The sequence below is a fragment of the Marmota flaviventris genome, chromosome 17 (assembly GCF_047511675.1).
Source record: "Marmota flaviventris isolate mMarFla1 chromosome 17, mMarFla1.hap1, whole genome shotgun sequence".
NCBI lineage: Eukaryota > Metazoa > Chordata > Mammalia > Rodentia > Sciuridae > Marmota > Marmota flaviventris.
Window position 1 is genome coordinate 59,294,885 of NC_092514.1, and position 18,430 is coordinate 59,313,314.

An 18,430-nucleotide genomic window follows, 5' to 3' on the forward strand; every position below is an offset into this window, starting at 1 on the left:
CCTCCCTCTCCTCTCTCACATTACACTTCAGAAATTTGTCACTCTCTCCCCACCACAGGATTTAAAAGTGTGTCTCAGCAGCCCTGGTCAGCCCTCTGCAGGCATTTGCTTCGGGCTCCAGGACCATCTCCTCCTCGCTGGTGCGTCTGGGCTGGGACAGTGAAAATGTTTAGTGCCATCGGCAACAAATACATGTACAAGGGACCCCAATAGGCAGGCTGGTGTGTTGGGGGGCAGGAAGCAAGCAGTGAAGCCCGACACAGATGTGCACACACACGTGTGTGTGTCGCTGGCCACATGTGTGTGTAATTTCAGAAGAGACTTTAGTTTTGTTTTTGTTTTGGTTCCTGGAGTGAATTTGCTGTTGAACATTTCCCCTCCTATTGAATTTTGTTTTTGTTTTTGCATTTTTAAAAAAATTTCAATATAAAAAGTGTAAAGAGTCAACCTTTTGAAAGGACTGAGGTGGGCAGCAGACAGCAGATGGATCCTGTGGCCAGCAGCTGCATGAGGAGCCCCCACCCCCCTGCCCCTGTCTGGGGCTGCCTTCGAAACCCCCACTCGGAAGGCACGGGGGCCTCAGGGCTACCCCACTACCCGCCAACCCCATTCTCCTTCCACCAGAAATCAGACTTCCCAGCGACAGCTGCCTACCCCGACTTCTCGGCCTCTTGCCTGGCGGCCACCCCACACAGCCTACCCCAAGAGGAGCGCCTCTTCACTGAGCAGCACCCCGCTTTCCCGCAGCCTCCTGACTGGCACTTCCCTGTCTCCGAGGCCCGGCAGAGGCTCAACCTGGGCCCAGCTGGAGGCTCCAGGGAGATGGGAGCCAGCAGCCCAGGCCTGGTAGACACCATGGGAGGCCCAGGCGAGGACTACGGGGTGCTTGGGAGCACGGCCAGTGAGACGGAGAAGAAATCATCCAGACGGAAAAAGGAGAGTTCAGGTAGGTGGCACAGGAGTAGACCATTCTTTTACTGTGTGACACTGAGGAGGTTGCTTACCCTTTCTGAGCCTAGGAGCCCTTATCATGAATTTCAAACAATACTATCTAACCTACCTGAATGCAGGAGACTTGGGGTTTCTTCCATTCTAGCAGTTTGAGGATTCTGGGGATGGGGGCTCTGTCTGTGTCCCTAGCACTCTTGTTCCTGGGAAGGATGTGCCAGCTAGAGAATAAAATGGGTTGAGCCAAGATTTGAAGGACACATGGGATGGCGCTTCTGGGTACAGACTGTCAAGGATCAGAGGGGGGATTTCCTGACCATTCAGCTGAGATCAAAGGTCAGAGGTTTAGGACTGAGGCTGGGACTCTGGGTGGCCCTGCAGAGCCACCCTACACCTCCAGGAAGCTATAGGCAAAGAAGCAGGCCCAGGGCGGGAATGGGAGAAGCAAGAGACAGAGACAGAAAGAGGACTGAGGTTTGGGGCTGATGCCCAGGAGGGATCAGGCTACAGAGCTGGGCTGTGTCCAGGCCAAGGGGACAGCTCAGCATGTCAAGGTCTGGCTGACCTTCAGGGAAGGCAGTGCTGCAGGGCCCTGCTGAGGGAGTGCCAGCCTTGGGAAGAGCTAGGGAGGCAGGCTGCTGAGGGCCCTGCTCTGAGCCTGGGAATTTGGGTAAAGCCCAGCTTGGGGATGGACCCCCAAAGCCTGGAGGATGGTGAAGGCCTTCTCCTCCCTGCTGTGGTTGTCCCTAGCCTCCCCCACAAAGTGCTCCCAGCTTTTCTCACTGCCCTTTCAACTTTTGCCTGGTCCCCCAGCCCCACAGCCCCACCTTGAACAAGGCAGTGTCCTGGCCTCCTGCCCCTGTCGCCTCGCTGCACTCCTTACAGCTTGCTCAGGGGAGACCCGCTGGTCTAAATGCATAAAGGACCTTCCAGGAGCTAAGCAAGGGCAGGCCAGGAAAGGAGCGCGCCAACAAGCAAAGGAGCACTCAGAGTGCTTTGCTTTATGCAAAGCTTTGGTCCTGGCACAGACTGCCTGAGCTTCTGCCTTTTGCCAAGCACACTAGGGGTGCTCAGATGAATAAAGTGGTCCTGACCTCAAAGAGCTCAAACTAGAGGAAGATCGACCTATAGAGGCCTGTCAGCAGTGGGATGTGCTCTGATCTAGAGTTCCAAGGTGTAGCGGAATCTTAGAAAGGCCATGGAGCTACACCCAGCCCATTGTATTTTATTTGATCAAATTCATTCATTCATTGTATTTATTATTTATTTATTTTATTTTGGTATTGAAGATTTAACCCAGGGGCTCTTTACCCCTGGACTACATGCCCAGCTCTTTTATTTTATTTTGAGACGTCCTTCTTAAGTTGCCTAGGGCCTTGTTAAGTTGCTGAGGCTGGCCTTGAACTTGCAATCCTCCTGCCTCAGCCCCCCTCCCCCAAGTAGCTGAGATTACAGGTGTGTGCCACCATGCCTGGCTGTTATTTTATTTTAGAGACAGTGTCTCCCTAAGTTGCCCAGACTGGCCTGGAACTTGTGATTCTCTTGCCTCAGCCTCCCAAGTAGCTGGGCCTTGTGCATGCAAGGCAAGCATTCTACCAACTGAGCTATATCCTCAGCCCCAGACCTTCTTTTTTGAGTCCCACAAATATTTACAAAGTCAGGACAGCAGATTTTATTAGTCTCTCGATTTTGTATGTGTGGAAAGAAAAGGTAAAGTTTGAAGGGAATCCTGCAAGAACGGGGTCAAAACAGAGTGACCACCTCATCTCAATTTGCCCAGGATTTTTCTAGTGTTTGGATTCAAAGTCCAAAACCCCAGGGAAACCTCAGGGACCCAGGCAAACCAGGAGATTTGGTGACTCTGAATCTCACAGCCTGCAGCAGATTCGAAGCATAATCATCATTGGGAAATAATATTGGGTCCCCATGCTCGAAGCCCTGTCATGTGCTGACAGTGGGTGACAATAACCACAGCATGACCTCCTGGCTGCTATATAGATGGATCCTTTATATTCCCATGGCTAAATCCCCAGAGGCAGAGTTAACTATTCCTGTCCCTGGATGGTGATCTGCTGAGTTGGGCCACTTTGTGCTTCTGGAGCCCAAGGCATGCTCCACCACTCGGCTGTGTGCCCAGTAGAAAAGCGTCCCCCTCCGTGGCGCCTGCTGTGCTGCTCCTCCAGCTCCGCTCACACCCCATGGCTGCAACCAGCCACTTTCCAGGGAACTGAGAGCCAAGGGCACTGGGAAGGATGAGCAAAGCCAAGAGCCTGCTGGGCTCAGGCGAAATCTTTCATCATCTGGAGTTTCAGCACAAGCTGAACGTGCTGTCTTCCTTTTGGCTAGTGGCTGAGGTCACTCCATTACAGAGTAGGCACACGTGCCAACTTCTGACCACCTGAATAGCACGTGGACACCCTCTGTGGACTGTCCTACACTCTTGATAAGGTCAACCTCTTGGTGGGAAAGGGTTCCCACTCAGGAGGGCCCCTGGGCTCTCCCCATGTGGGGTCCCTTCAGGAGCAATGGCAGGATTGCAGCAGCATGCATAGGGCCCAGCTGGCCCCAGGCTCTCTCTCTGTTCAGCAGGGAAATATTTATTGCCCAGATGCTAGAGTCTTCATTTGGAATTTAACTGAAGGAGAAGAAGGAGGCAGGAGGGGTCAGCTTCATAAGAGCCCAAGGAAGGGAAAAATAATGAGCAGGACTCAACCAATTCCAGAATATGGAATTCAGCTCAGAAGGGACAGGCCCACAAAGAACCCCCATGCCACCAGGCTGATCTGAGTCCCTGGTAGAGGCTCTCTCTATTTTAAATTTTAATATTTTAGTCATATGGAATTTGTTTTGGTGCTGGGGATGGAACCCAGGGCCTTGTGCCTGCTACACATGAGCTCTACCACTGAGCCACATCCCCTCACTATGGATTTTTGCATTAATTTTGATTTTTTAAAAGCATCTCATTAGCTGGGGAGGTAGCTCAGTGATAAAGCGCTTGCCTAGTCTTTGGAAGGTTCTGGGTTTGATTTCCACCATTGCAAAAAAATAGATGATAATAATTCAAATTATTGTATTGAAACATTATTTGTCTTGATTATTGAGATTTTGGGTGCCCTTTAAATTTATGCTTTGCAAGCTGGGTGCAGTGGCACACACCTTAATCCCAGCTGCTCAGGAGGCTGAGACAGGAGGATCGTGAGTTCAAAGCTGGCCTCAGCAATGTCGAGGCACTTAGCAACTCAGTGAGACCCTGTCTCTAAATAAAATACAAAATAGGGCTGGGAGTGTGGCTCAGTGGTTCAATTCCTGGTTTGAACTCAGGGACACTCAAAAAAAAAAAAAAAAAGATAAAAATTGTGCTCTGCAAGAGTGAGTGCCTCGCCCTAGTCCCAGCTGGGCCATCTCTGGAAGGTCAACCAGCATTGACCACAAATATATCTTTCCATAATGTTTCACTGTTGAACTGACAGGTGACAATGTCAGCATCCAACTTTTGGATGGGAGACTGAGAAAATTAACTTCTTGCAGCCTCCACTTCCCCAGCTGTAAGATGGGAATATAACAATAGCACTTTCCTTTAGAGACTCTGTGAAGGTTAAATGTGCCGATCCATAAGATTAACACTGGGCCTGAGTCTTAGTAAGAGTTTAATAAATAGCAACTGTAAATGTATTAGGCCCATATTTCCTGAATCAGCCTTCAGAATAAGGGGTGTGAAAGATAGTGCTATACTTACTTGGGAGATTGGAATTGAATATCTCAAATACACTGTTTCAGAAATTTCTGAGCCTGGGGCATAGACATGGGAACTACTTGCAATTATTTTGCCCTAAAATCCAATTGTCTTCACTTAGGATCTTGGAGCTCAGAGATCTGCCAAAGGGGTTGGGGGAAGGGAACCAAGTTGTACCTGGCAAATGTGTTCCATACTGGCTGGCCCAGGAGGCCCAGTAACTGAAAGTGTTTACAAAAAGAACATTCTCTGCTCTGCCCTCTCCTTCCTCAGCCATCTTCAACTGCTCCCCCTTTGCCCCCACTGGAAGCTGGCTCTGATTTGCTGCAGTAAATGATCAAAAAAGGCGGGGAGGCGGGAGGGCTCCCTGGCCCTCCCCCACCCGAGGCATTCTGTTGGTTCACAGCACGAACCAACTCAGGAGGATCCAGGCGATGTTATTCCATCAACCACTCCCAACCCGGGGGCCAGTGGGTGTTAAAGACCCCTGCTGACAGGGACAGCTGTGAGGCCACTGTTGTTTTCTCCCAAACTATCCTTGCTACTGTGGTCGTCTTTTATTTATGGGGATAAGGGATTTCGCAGCGATTTCCTGATGGGGTTCAAGGGAAGGTTGAGTGTGATCAGCCTGGCTGCAGGCGAAGCAGCTCGGAGCCTGCCGCGCTGCGCCGTGGCCACCACTGTAGGCTCTCTTCCCCGCGCTCCGCGCTGTCTTCTTCGGACTCGCTCTGTCCCATCCTCCGTCCCATCCTCCTTCAGCTCCAGCTAGTGCGCTTCCCTGGGGCTCCTCTTACCCGATTTCCTTTCTCCAAGACCTGATCTCCACCTGCCCCTGCCCAACTACGGAAACCTGCAAATGTGCCAGAGGTTAAAGCAGTCCACAAATTGATCCCTCTCTCGCGTCCTTCTCCACCCGATCTCCCTCTAGGACGGGCCACCTCCCCACCTCCACCTCCACTCGCGGTGTCACAAAGCCACACCTTGTGCTGGCATGGAAAATACATCCTACTTTCCCCTCCTGCCTGACTGCTCTGGCTGTTTGCATTCAAGAGTTCTCCAGCCTGTTGAAATCCTACTTATTCAAAAACGCAGCTCAAAAGCTACCCCTTCCAAGAGTATCCCCCCTTTTTAAAAAATTTATGACTATATGTGTACATAGCATCATATAAGTGAAAACTACAGTCAAGGACCGGGCGCGGTGGCTCACGCCTGTAATCCCAGTGGCTCGGGAGGCTGAGACAAGGAGGCAAGAGGAGGGTGAGTTCAAAGCCAGCCTCAGCAATGGCGAGGCTGCTAAGCAATGCAGTGAGACCCTGTCTCTAAATAAAAAAAAATAGGGCTGGGGATGTGGCTCAGTGGCCAAGTGCATTTTAGTTTAATCCCTGGTACCCCCCCCCCTAAAAAAAAAAAGTTTTGATGAACTATAATTTGCAACTTCATAAAGGAACTCTCCTAAGATTTCTTAGCATGTGACATTCTATATTTGAAATCTCCTTTTTCTTATAATGGTCAAAACCACACAATATAAAATTTGCTATCTTTAACTATTTTGAAATGATACTGTACAGTAATTAAATATAGATACATTGTTGTGTGATAGATTTCTAGAATTGTTGCATTTTGTGAAAACAAAATTCTAGCCAGGTATGGTGGCACCTGCCTCTGATCCTAGCATCTCAGGAGGCTGAGGCAGGAGGATTAAATTCAAGGCCAGCCTGGGCAACATAGTAAGACCCTGTCTCAATATTCAATTAAATTAAAATTTTGCAAGGGTAGGGGATGTAGTTCAGTGGTAGAGTGCTTGCCGAGGATGCACAAGGCCCTGTATTCAATTCCTGTCGTCTCAGCAAAAAAAGGAAAAAACTATATCTGTTGAAAAATCATCATGCTATTTTCTAGAAGGTTGGTTATTTTAGATATCTCATGTAAGTGGAACCATGTAGTATTGGTCTTTTTGTGACTGTCTTATCCCATTTATACCCTTGGGTTTTGTCAACATTGAAGCCTGACAGAATCAAACCCAAATCCTCATGCATGCTAGGCAAGCGCTCTACCATTGAGCCCCACCCCCAACTCCATACCATATTTCCTTTATCCATTCATCTGTTGATGGACACAATTGACAATTGTTAATAATGCTGAAGTGAACTTGGGTTTGCAAATATCTCTTTGAGCTCATGTTTTCAGTTCTTCAGTGGATATATGCTTAGAAGTAGAATTTCTAGATTATATGATAATTCTTAATTTTTTTAGGGAGTCTCTGTGCTGTTTTCCATAGCAGCCTCACCGTTGTATATTCCAAGGGTTCAGATTGCTCTACATCCTGGCCAGCACTTATTCCTTCCTTCCTTCCTTGCCATCCTAACGGTTTAAGATGATAGCTTATAATTGTTCTGATTTGCTTTTCCATAATGATTAGTCACATTGAGCACCCTCTAATATCATTATTGGCCATTTATGTATCTTCTTGGGAGAAATGTCTATTCAGGTTCTTCATCCATTTTGAATGGATTCTTTGGGGAGGGTTGTATTGAGTTGTAGTTCTTCATATATTCTGAATATTAACCCTTATCAGAAATATGATTTGCAAATATTTTTTCCCATTCCATTGGTTGTTTTCACTCTGTTGATTGTTTTCTTTGCCATGCAGTTTTTAAGTTTAATGCAGTCCTGTTTGTCTATTTTTGCTTTTGTTGCCTGTGCTTTTGCAATCATATCTACAAAAATCATCACCAAATCCAAATCATGAAGCTTTCCCATAGGAGTTTAGGAGTTTTATATTTGTAGGTCTTTCACTTAGGTCTTCAATCCATCTTGACTTAATTTTGTACAGTGTGCGGTCAGGATCCGGCTTCATACACGTGGGTGTCTAGTTCTCCCAGCACCATCTGTTAAAGATGCTATCCTTGCCATGCAAAGTGGCACACGCCTGTAATCCCAGCAGCTCCAGAGGCTGAGACAGAAGGATAGCCAGTTCAAAGCCAGCCTCAGCAACAGAGAGGCACTTAGCAACTCGGTAAGACCCTGAATCTAAATAAAATACAAAATAGGGCTGGGGATGTGGCTCAGTGGTTCAGTGTAAGACCCTGAATCTAAATAAAATACAAAATAGGGCTGGGGATGTGGCTCAGTGGTTCAGTACCCCTGAGTTCAATCCCTGGTACAAAAAAAAAAAAAAGCTATCCTTTTCCCATTGTGTAGCCTTAGCAACTTTATCAAAGATCATTTGAGGGTTTATTTCTGACCTCTCTATTCTGTTCCATTCGTCTTTGTCTTTATTCCATGGTTCAACTGCCATAGCTTTGTAATGTTTCAAAATTAGGAAGCATGAGGCTTCCGGTTTTGTTTTTCCTTCTCAAAATTGTTTTGGCTTTTAGATTCCATATGAATTTTAGGATTTTTGTCGAAAAATGTCATTGGGATTTTGATAGGGATTTTATTGAATTTCTGGGGTTTTGTTTGTTTTTTGTTTTTCTTTGCTTTTGTGATGCTGGGGCTTGAACCCAGGGCCTTACGCATTTGAGGAAATGTGGATTGTTTTACTATATTAAGTCTTCTGATCCATGAACACAATGTCTTTTCATTTATTTGTGTTTTTTTAAAATTTCTTTCAGCAATGTTTTATTGTTTTCTGTATATAAACCTTGGTTAGGTTTGGTTAAGTTTATTCTTAAAATTTTTACTGTTTTCAATTTTCTTGTAAATGGAATTATTTTCTTTAATTTCCCTTTTGGATTGTTAGTGTATAGAAACACAACTGATTTTGTGTGTTATTTTATATCTTGCAATTTTGCTAAATTTATTTATTCTAACAGTTCTTTTTTATGTGGAATCTTAGGGTTTTCAGTGTATAAGATCATGTCATCTGTGAACAGAGAGATAATTTTACTTCTTCCTTTCATATTTGGATGACTTTTTATTTCTTTTTCTTGCCTAATTGCTCTGGCCAGTACTTCCAGTACTATCTTTTTTAATATTTATTTTTTAGTCATAGGTGGTCACAATATCTTTATTTTATATTTATGTGGTTCTGAGGATCGAACCCAGTGCCTCATGCATGCCAGGCAAGCACTCTACCTCTGAGCCACAACCCCAGCCCCTTCCAGTACTATTTTGAATGGATGTGGCAAGAATGAGCATCCTTGCCTTGTTCCAGATCCTGATTTTAGAGCAAAGCTTTCAGTTTTTCACCATTGAGTATGATATTAGCTGTGGGTTTTTCACATATGCTCCTCATTAGGTTGTGGTAATTTCCTGCTGTTCCTAGTTTCCTAAATATGTCAGAATCCTTTCTTGATCTCCATCCCTACACACATGAATGGTGCCTTGTGTGAACCTCTACAGTGGCATCAAATCCAGTTGACCTTGCATCCAGAGTTATGGATGCACACAACTCCCTGTCCCCTTAAAACTAAAGGGTCTGGAAGATCAAAATGGTATCACATCACCTGTGCCATCTCCCCTAACTCCTGGTGACACATTTACACACAGGAATTGCTCATTCAATATCTGGTCAATAGTCTCAATTGCATTTATTTTCTCACTTTCTCTCTGAGAGCAGCTGCACCGCCTGGCATGAGTGTTTCACCCTGAGTCATGTGCTTTTACAGTCTCACTGATGAAAAAGGTTTTCAAAGAGCCAGACTTCAATCGTAAACCCAGCCCATGGTCAGAGTGAGTGCTGGGGTCTGGGGTCAGAAAGATGCATAAACATGCAGGCTGGGCTGACTCTTCAGGAATCCCCCATGTGGTGCTGGGGTCAGATGTGGAGATAAATGAGTCCCCTTCTGTCTTCAACATCTCCCCCTCATGCTGGCTGCATCCCAAATTGCTCATGTTCAAATTCTGGCTAGGCAAAGAGACCTGAGCTAAATTGGAGCCTTTGCTACCTGCCACCAGCCAGGGTGGCCTGGCTTTAAATGCTCTCTGGTCAAGGGTCATTGCAGTGCTGGGCAGGGTGTGGTTGGAGGGTACACAGTGGCTATAGCCCCTCTTTTTTTCTTTCTTTCTTTTTTTTTTTTTTTTTTTGTACCAGGGATTGAACTCTGAGGCACTCAACCACTGAGCCACAACCCCAGCCCTTTTTGTATTTTATTTTTAGAAACAGGGTCTCACTGAGTTGCTTAAGGCCTCACTAAGTTGCTGAGGCTGGCTTTGAACTCCCAATTCTCCTGCCTCAGCCTCCAGAGACACTGGGATTATAGGCGTGTACCACCGCACCCAACCTAGAAGCCCCAGCAAGAAAGCTTAGGGCCTGAGGTGACTAGCTTAGAGGAGAAAATAACTCCACACTTGGCCATCCTTCCTCCTCACATTCCTTGCCTCCTGACTAGAGCTCCTGGCCAGAGTTCCAGCTCCTGCTCTGTCTCTGAAAAGCAAAGTTTGGGGCCCAAACAGGACTCAGGCCTTGGCCACATCTGAACTCAGAGGCACCAGCACAAATCCTGGCCTGCTCAGGCCCCTAACCAGCTATGGTCAGGAAGTTCTGGATAAAGTCTATTTCTGCTGAGGCAGCAGAATCTTGACCAAGATGTAAGATGGAAAGGTTCAAAGGGCCCATGGGCCACGAGAAGGTCAGTGAAGGGACTGCTTCAACTCTGCCCACTGCCCTACCAGATAGGGACTCAGGTTGCCTATTTCTCTGGTTTGAATAAATCAGGAAGGTTGGATGGATTCTTTCTTCCTGAGAGGCAGGCCTCACGTCCCCTGCAGGCCCCGGAGCCCCCCAATGCCCTCTCTATACACAGAGTTGGGAATTTTGCACCCAATTCCCTGCCTCTGGCCAGGACCCACCCTGTCCTCTTCTATTTCTTGCTTTTCCCTGTTTTCTTTGCACAGTACAGGGGGACCACATGAGCAGCAGCCCTGGATCCTGAAGCCCCTACTTCCTTTGGTGACAACTGAGGGTGACATCTGGAACTTATAAACACGAACAAAGCCCAGCGCTGCCTGCGCCTCCCCAGCCTCTCTCAAAGGCTGCTCCCCAAGTCTGGGGATGTGGCTAAGGGATAAGGTGCTTGCCTAGTATGCACAAGGCCCTGGGTTCCATTCCCCACACCACCACCACACAACAAAAAAACCCCGCTATCTTCACCTCCTGTTGCCACCGCCACCTCTGTTCCCCCTGTTCCTGGTTTTTCCATATTCCACAGTCCCTCCCACTCTCCCTCACCACTGCCTAAACTCACAGTTCCACCACATCTGGGACTCTCCAAAACCAGGCCTTCCCATTCAGAAGAATCTGCTTCTTTCCCAGAAAACATACCCTGAATTCCCTGTCCCCACTGCTGGGCTCCTCAAAGAGGACCCCTGCCCATATATACATTTAGGCACTTGCAAGAGAGTGGAAGGGTCTGGCTATTCGGGCAGGGCTGAGTGAGAAAGTCAGGCCAAGCCCAGGAGTTCCCAGATGGGAACATCCAACTGGTCTTGGTCTGGCTCATTCCAGGTCTGGTCTGGTTTTGATGGACTTGGAGCCCTGCTCCTGAAGGTGAAAACAACAGAGCTAATGATCACCTCCAAGTGTCCCTAGTGTGGCAGCCCAAGAAGCTGCAGACACCATGTTCAGGGGGATTGCCTCACCTACTGAGATCATAGTCAAACAGTTCCTTTCTCTCCCTTCCCTGGCAATAGGGACCCAGATCTGGACCCAGACCCAGACCTGGAGTAGACACAGCCTCCATTATCCGCCCCTGCCACCCTGCTTTAGGGCAGTGTGATATGTGGCTATAGCCCTAGACTTGTCCCAGGAGGATTGGACAAGCCATTTAGCCTCTGGGTCTAATTTCCTTATCTGTTCAATGGGCTAACTGAAATTTAGAACAGAGATTGGGGCCCAAGCAGGTCCTCAGGGGTCCTCCCAGAATAATTACTAGGACAGGGACTGGGGTGTAGCTCAGTAGTAGAGCACTTGCTTAGCATGTGCAAGGCCCTGGGTTCAACCCCCAGAACTGGAAAAAAAGTAATAATAATAATAATAATGATTCAATAGGAAGCAGCATGATGGTGTATAAATAGCTACCTATAAGGAAGTACAGAATCCAGGCCCAGTAAGCAACTAACTTTCTGTATTCTTAGGCTAGTCCCTTACCTTCTCTGTCTCACCTATAAAATGAACAGGGACAATAAGTCTTCTCTAAAATCCCTTCCAGCTCTACTATTCTGTGATCCTGGAGTAGATATGAAGGTCCAAAAGAAGTTTCTCTATGGGAGAAAGAAATCCACCGTCAACTGCAAAGTGCTATTTGAATCTGGGACATGTGGCTTTCTGTATGGTATTGGATAGAAATATATCTAAAATAATGCTGTGGAGTGGGGAGTGGGAACACAGGACTCCAGAAAGGCATGTTCCACTCTGCTGATGGAACCTTCCTGCAGCTCTGATAAGGCTGTCTGCTAACTTTAGGAAGGCCTGCCAAGCCTGACAGCTACTTATGAAATAATTCGCCTTGGACTATGTAAAAGCTCATGGTGGAAACTGCAATCACACACACACATCCTGTTTGCATTTCTTGGGGTACTGTTGACTGTTCCCTCATGGCCCTGCTTGGGGTGGGTGGCTCCTCCCTAACCACAGAGGCAGCCCACTGAGGGTTTGCCTCCTCCCTCTGTGATCCTGCCAAAAGCAGTGGCTACCTCCCGAGAGAAGCAGGACCAGGAGAACCAATGTGGATGGCCATTCTGTAACTGTGCGTGGGAGCCTGGGCTCCCTGGAAGACTCAATAAGTGGTGCCAATAGTGTCCCGAATATGCAGATCCGTATTCACAGATGTAGAAAAGAAGTGAAGGGAAAATAGCTGAAAAGTCAGACATTGGAAGGGCATCCCTTCCACACAGGCCTGGAGAAGTGGTGCTTTTACAGCATCTTATTTAAGCTGGTGAATCACATTTCAAACATCACATCCTTTAAAATCAGAGTCTCACTGGGCCCAGCACCACGCTAGGGCTTAGTACATGTTATCCGTCTCATTTTACCTTCTCATTGGCTTTATAATCACAGTGGGTGTAGCTATTCTCATTTTGCAAATGAAGAAATTGGGGCTCAGAGAACTTCAGTGACTTGCCCAAGGTCAGAAAACTCCTCCTTGGAGCCAGCACCTGTGAGTGCAAAGGCCTAGGCTCTCCAATGGGTCCTCAGATGCATCTGCAAATACAGTACCCCTCGCTCAGCTTAGGACAGGAAGTTTTGCATGTGGGAGGGAGAGAGAAATTCTCTAGCATATGCCCAATCTTTGGGCTGAGGACTGAGGGAAGGTTGGAGAGAATTTTGTGACTGATCATGCAGTAAGAGATGGAAGTGGCCACAGAGTTCATCAAGGCCAGATGTTGTCCAAAGAAAAGGGACAGGGAGAGGAAAAGAGGGTGTCAGGGCTTATATATTGGGAAGGAACTCCAGCTCTCCAGGGGAAAGAGTCCTGTCTGATCTCATGCTTCTACACGTGGAGAAATTGGCCCAGAAAGGAGAGGGAGCCTGCCCAACAAAGATGTTATCTACCCAGGGCATGAGTTCCTTACATGTGGTAGTATGCACTTGAACTGTGCCCCTGAATTGGCAGACTTGGACACCCCCAGCCAGAAATGGCAAAAAAGTGCTCATGGTTTTCTTTTCCTGTCTTGATAAAAATATTGCCATTTTTAATACTGTTGCAAAACAAGAGAACAATAACTTCCACCTGAGATTCGCAGCGCCTTCCCCATACTTCTGGTGCCTTTATCAATCCTAACAGTGTAAAAGTTTATGCCACTCTGGAAAGTTAATGAGGGACAAGCGTTCTCCCAGAGCATGGGGAGGCATTAGGCCCTGAAGCCCCAGAACCTAAATCAGGACAGGAGACAGGAGAGGAAAGGGGGGAGGGCGGGAGTTGGTTTGGTGGGGGTGGCCAGCTGCCCACACAATTGGTCCCAGACCAGCTGCAAATGGGTCATTTCCCTTTCTTCACTTTTGCTAGGGAGGATTGTGTTCAGGACTTGGGGGGACATGGGGAGATGTTTTCTGGAAGAGCACAAGGCAGCTGTGCACACCTAGGGAGGCCTAAGAAAAGGGGAGGGTGGGTATGGGTGTCAACCTAGGGCCATGCCCCTAAGAGCCCTGGAGGGGGAGACAAGCAGAGCTGCTATGGTCCCTTTCCAGGACCTGGCCAGGGCCAACCAGAAGGTAGAGAATCTGATGCTAAGATTGAGAAAGCCTTGGCTTTAATCAGGTGGATCTGTATTCAAATCTCCCTTCTGTGGCTGAAAGGCTGCTGGGCACACTGAGGCTGCTTCCTCTGTATAACCACAGATGGTTTAGCATGTGCCAGGTACAGGAGCCACTGGCTAGAAGCAAGAGTGAGGAAAGCATCCCTGGGAAAGAGCTATTAACCAAATGATCAAGGCAAATCCACATAGCCTTGCTAAAAGGGGATAATAATAGCACCTACTCCCAGAGGAGATGTGTGGCAAGGATTAAACAAGTGAGTGTATCTAAGCACAGAGAAGCCTTCAGAAATGCCAGCTCTTATTATACCGGCTTTCCCATGGCAGCTCGTGCAGTGAAAACACTGGAACAATATATTTGTCCAGTTACTTTAGATTTTAAAAGCATTTTCTACACACATTAGCTCATCCAGTCTTCCCAAAATAGCCCTTGGAGGTACGTGCCTTATTTTCTCCAATTTCTTGTGAGGAGAGCCCAGAGAGGTTAAGTAACTTCCTCAAAGTCTCCAGCAAGAAGATTCAGGATTGAAACCTCTGCGCAAGTCCTCTGGACTATTGGCTACCCGCAGCTGTGACAGGGAAAGGCTCTGAGCACTGTGAACCCCGGGACAGGAGGAGGTTGTGGAACTAGGCACCAGGAGTCTGGGCGAGGGGCCTGGGTTTCCTGGCCTCACTTTCGCGTCCACGGGCCGGGATGTGCCCCGGGGAGGCCGTCCATCCGCTGCCTGATCCTCCCCAGACCGCCGCCAGGACGGGGCGCGGCTCTGGCAGCCGCCAAGGCCGGGGGGGGGGACTCCTCGGGGACCCCGGCCCGGAGCTGCGCGTCCTTCCTCTCCAGCCCACGCTCCGGCTTCCGGAGGGGTCTGGCCTGCCTTCTCCGGTCTGGAGCCAGAGGCCTCCGGGCAGGCAGCCCGCGCTAGGGAACTCGCCCCCTCCCCTGTCCCCAGGAGAGCCCTGCAGGCAGCCCCCGCGAATCCGGCGCGGGCACCGGGGCCAGGGCGCCGTGACACCCACGGGCCAGGCATCTAGACGGCGGGAAGCACCCTCGGGCTACCTCGGGTGGTTCCTCGGGGTTCTCGGGGCGGCCACAGCGGGGAGAGGAGCGTCGGTCGCCCCGCTCCTCTCGGAATTGCAGAGCCGCCCACCCGCCCCTCTCTCCTGGTGCCTTTGCAGTCGGCCCCGGGGGCGGAAGTCGGGGAAACCGAAGTACAAACGAGTTGAATGGAAAGCATAAGAAAGAACTAGCCAGGCTCAAAGTTCTAATTGGATCTCCCGGTTAATGTGGGGTTTCTACCTCCCCAGGCCCCTCGGCCTTTTGGCAGCTGAGCCCAGAGTGTGGGCGGCTGGCCTGACTTACATCCCGTCTGCATCCTCCGCCCACCACCCAGGTCGGCTTAAACCTGGCCTCGGAGAACAGAGAACCCACCCCTGGCCGCGTAGGCGAGGAGGGGACCAGACTCCGAGCGGGCAGTGGGTTGGGGCGCAGCTCTCGGTAAAGCCCCTGATTCTGAGCCACAATCCCCAAGCCTGTAAAAGGAGACCAATGAAGAGAGCGCAGAGTATTAGAGCATGGCAGGAATGGTTCCTGCAGCCATTCACGGGCCACGTGGCACGCATTGTTAGTTAATTGTGTGGGTGTGTAGGTCTCCTCCCTGTGCCGCTCTGTGTACCACCGTGGAAGTGAAGGTCCAGCCACTAGCTCAAAAGATAAGACACAGCACAGCCCCTTTGGTCTGCACAGGACTTTACAGTTTGTAATTCTTCCTACAAATATTGCATTTGAACAGTATGTGAGTCAAACTGCCTGGGTTTCATTCCTGTCTCCATCACTCCCTGGCTGGATAAACTTGATCAATTTGAACTCTGTGCTTAGTTTTCTGGTGTATAAAATATGGCTAATACTAAAATCACCTGTTTGGGTAATTGTGAAGATTAGAGGACTAATGCATGCCGGGTGCTTGGTAGAGTGCCTGGCACAGAGTTTATGTTCCCCTGGCCCTGTTAGCTTTTATGACAGAGTCCCACTGTGTCTAACACCAGCCTTCTCCCCAGGGTTCAGATGGCTTTCCAGACTTGGCCCTCTGAGTCAGTAGGTCTGGGGCAGGGCCTGGATCCAGCCTGTGTGACCAGCTTACCAGCAATGCTGATGCTGCTGGCCGCCTGAGAAACTTTGGGTAGTGAGATCTTAGAGCAGAAGTGTATAAACTTGATCATGCACCAGAAATATCAGGAAGTCTTGTTAAAACAAATTACTGAGTCCCCACCCGACCCCAGTTTCTAATCCAATGGGTCTGGGGTGAGGCCCTAGGATTTGCATTTCTAACAAGTTTTCAAGTGAGACTGATGCTGCTGGCCTGACATGCCTTGAGAATTTGTTGTAGAGCATCTGGTACACATGCACTAATGTCATGCTAGGGGTTGGCTGGGGTCAGAGATCATTAAACAGCCAAGAACAGCTTTACATCCTTTGGAAAAAGAAAAGTTGCAGGGCAGGGGTTGGGACTGAGATTGGGAGCCCAAAAAGCTTCCCAATTGTCAGAAGGCTACAGCACTAAAAAGAATGAAGGAACGCCGTAGCTTCTTTCTCAGCATCCTCCAAAGAAGGCTGCCCAACCGAGCCCCCTCAGCTCACATCTTCTTATTTGGGGGTCCTTTCTCCCCAGACAATCAAGAGAACCGAGGGAAACCAGAAGGCAGCAGCAAGGCCCGGAAGGAGAGGACAGCCTTCACCAAGGAGCAGCTGCGGGAGCTGGAGGCTGAGTTCGCTCACCATAACTACCTGACCCGGCTCCGCAGATATGAGATCGCGGTAAACCTGGACCTCTCTGAGCGACAGGTACAGCCCAGGCAGCCCTACCTCCTCACTGCTCACTCACCTGCTTCCTTCTCTCTCTTCCCATCACCCCTGCCTGGACTTTCTTTTTCTTCTCCCTCCACCCAACCAGTGGTTCTCAACTGTGGTTGTACCTGAGAATCATCCGAGGAGATTTTAATAACACTGATGTTTGGGCTCCACTCTTTGGGATCATTGTAATTGATCTGGGATGGAATCCAGACACCCAGATTTCTCAAATATCCCCCAGGTGATTCTCTGTACATCTGATCTGCTTATTCCCCAGACTTGAGCGGGTATTGGAATCCCTCGGCACGTATACAAATGCAGATTCCAGAACCCTGGGGTTCTGGAATTTTGCAATAATGATGAGAGGGAATGAGAATCTGCATTTGTGATAAGTTCTCCAGGTCATGAGGATATGCAGCTTGTTCCTGGGCACACTTGGAGAAAAACTTCCCTGGCCCTTTGCTGAGGCCTTTCCTCAGATCATCTCACCCTGCCCATACCCATGTTCTGATATAGAATAACACCAATAACATTCTATAACAGTATTCAGTTGACAGAGGACTCTGCCAGAGTGTTAGATTTTGAATCAGAAGATCCTGTCTGTAGATCCTGTCTCTGCCAAGTCCATGACTCTGGGGTCTCCATTTGTTAAATGAGGTCATAATCCTAGACTCAGACCAGAAAATGTGCTGATCAGAGCTATCTAAACTGAAAAGTGCTCTATAAATGTACCTAAGGATGAGGCTGATGACCCTCTGCTCCCAGACCTTTGAGGGAGGCGTGTTGGCACAGGAAAGGTGGGACATGTGAAAGGGTGGGGCCCATGCAGAGGTTCCTGCACCTGTCTGGGGCTTCATCTTGAGATACAATGTGGACCTCTCAGCTGACTGGTATGTCCTCCCTTTAGCCTCAGTTCCTGGGGTCTTGGGAAAATAGGGAGCAGCAAGTGAGGGTTTTAAGCTGGGGTCCCTGGAGTTAGTTGTACCCTGGCTAGCTTAAGTACCACCATGGGGAGGAAGTCACCAGGGCCCTGGAGTGATCAGTCTCCTTTGCTTCCTCCCTCAGGTGAAAGTGTGGTTCCAGAACCGAAGGATGAAGTGGAAGCGTGTGAAAGGGGGTCAGCCTGTCTCTCCCCATGGGCAGGACCCTGAGGATGGGGACTCTGCAGCCTCTCCAAGTTCAGAGTGAGGTTCTCCATGGAGAAAATAAAGACTAAGGACTGAGCCCCCTTCCCAACTGCCCCTTCCCTGTCCCACCTTCACCTTTCTCCCTCTGCCTCACAGTTGCCCCTCCATACCTTTCATTGACTCAGAAACGAAGCTACCCAGGGTGCCCTGATGCTTTGAGTTTCCCAGAAAGTGCTGCCCACATTGCTGGCTTAGCAGCCCCTCCCCAGGGCCCTTTGCTTCCCACACTCTTGTGGAATCATCCAGCGCCAACTGAACTGAATGAGTCTGGAAAGAGCTCCAGGGATGCTGCTTCTCAGGGTCTCTTGTCCGCCACCCACACCTCCTCCTGCCACCTTCCTCCTGCATCGGCCAGGCCTCCTCCGGTTCTGGACACCACCTGGCCTGCAGGGAAAGAAACCTTGGAACCAGTGGTGACTCATAAAAGCAAAGGAAATGATGGAGACACACACACCCTGGCCCACTTTTCCACTTTTCCTCCCTGAGCTCTACATCTGAGGCTTTGGGGGTTGTTAGTTGTCCCCA

The 18,430-nt window shown here is 49.0% G+C and overlaps 1 protein-coding gene across 2 annotated transcripts; it reads left to right on the forward strand.

Annotated features, from left to right (window-relative positions):
• Window positions 1-226: 226 nt before the first annotated feature.
• Window positions 227-18,075, forward strand: Meox1 (mesenchyme homeobox 1). 2 transcript variants are annotated; one of them, XM_027947152.2, is made up of 3 exons: window positions 227-946; window positions 16,540-16,712; window positions 17,784-18,075. In XM_027947152.2, exons 1-3 carry the CDS (start codon window positions 484-486, stop codon window positions 17,904-17,906), a joined length of 759 nt encoding a protein of 252 aa, XP_027802953.1. In that variant the 5' UTR covers window positions 227-483; the 3' UTR covers window positions 17,907-18,075. The 2 variants fall into 2 exon arrangements, with proteins under 2 accessions (XP_027802953.1, XP_027802954.1); XM_027947153.2 differs by lacking the exon at window positions 16,540-16,712.
• Window positions 18,076-18,430: the final 355 nt, after the last annotated feature.

What these genes read in the sequence shown, in the direction of transcription:
- Meox1 (XM_027947152.2), top strand. Translation starts at nt 484, where the DNA reads ATGGATCCTGTGGCCAGCAGCTGCATGAGGAGCCCCCACCCCCCTGCC. An exon ending in ACGGAAAAAGGAGAGTTCAG is followed by an intron (nt 947 to 16,539) that starts GTAGGTGGCACA and finishes CTTTCTCCCCAG; the next exon opens with ACAATCAAGAGAACCGAGGG. An exon ending in TGGACCTCTCTGAGCGACAG is followed by an intron (nt 16,713 to 17,783) that starts GTACAGCCCAGG and finishes TTCCTCCCTCAG; the next exon opens with GTGAAAGTGTGGTTCCAGAA.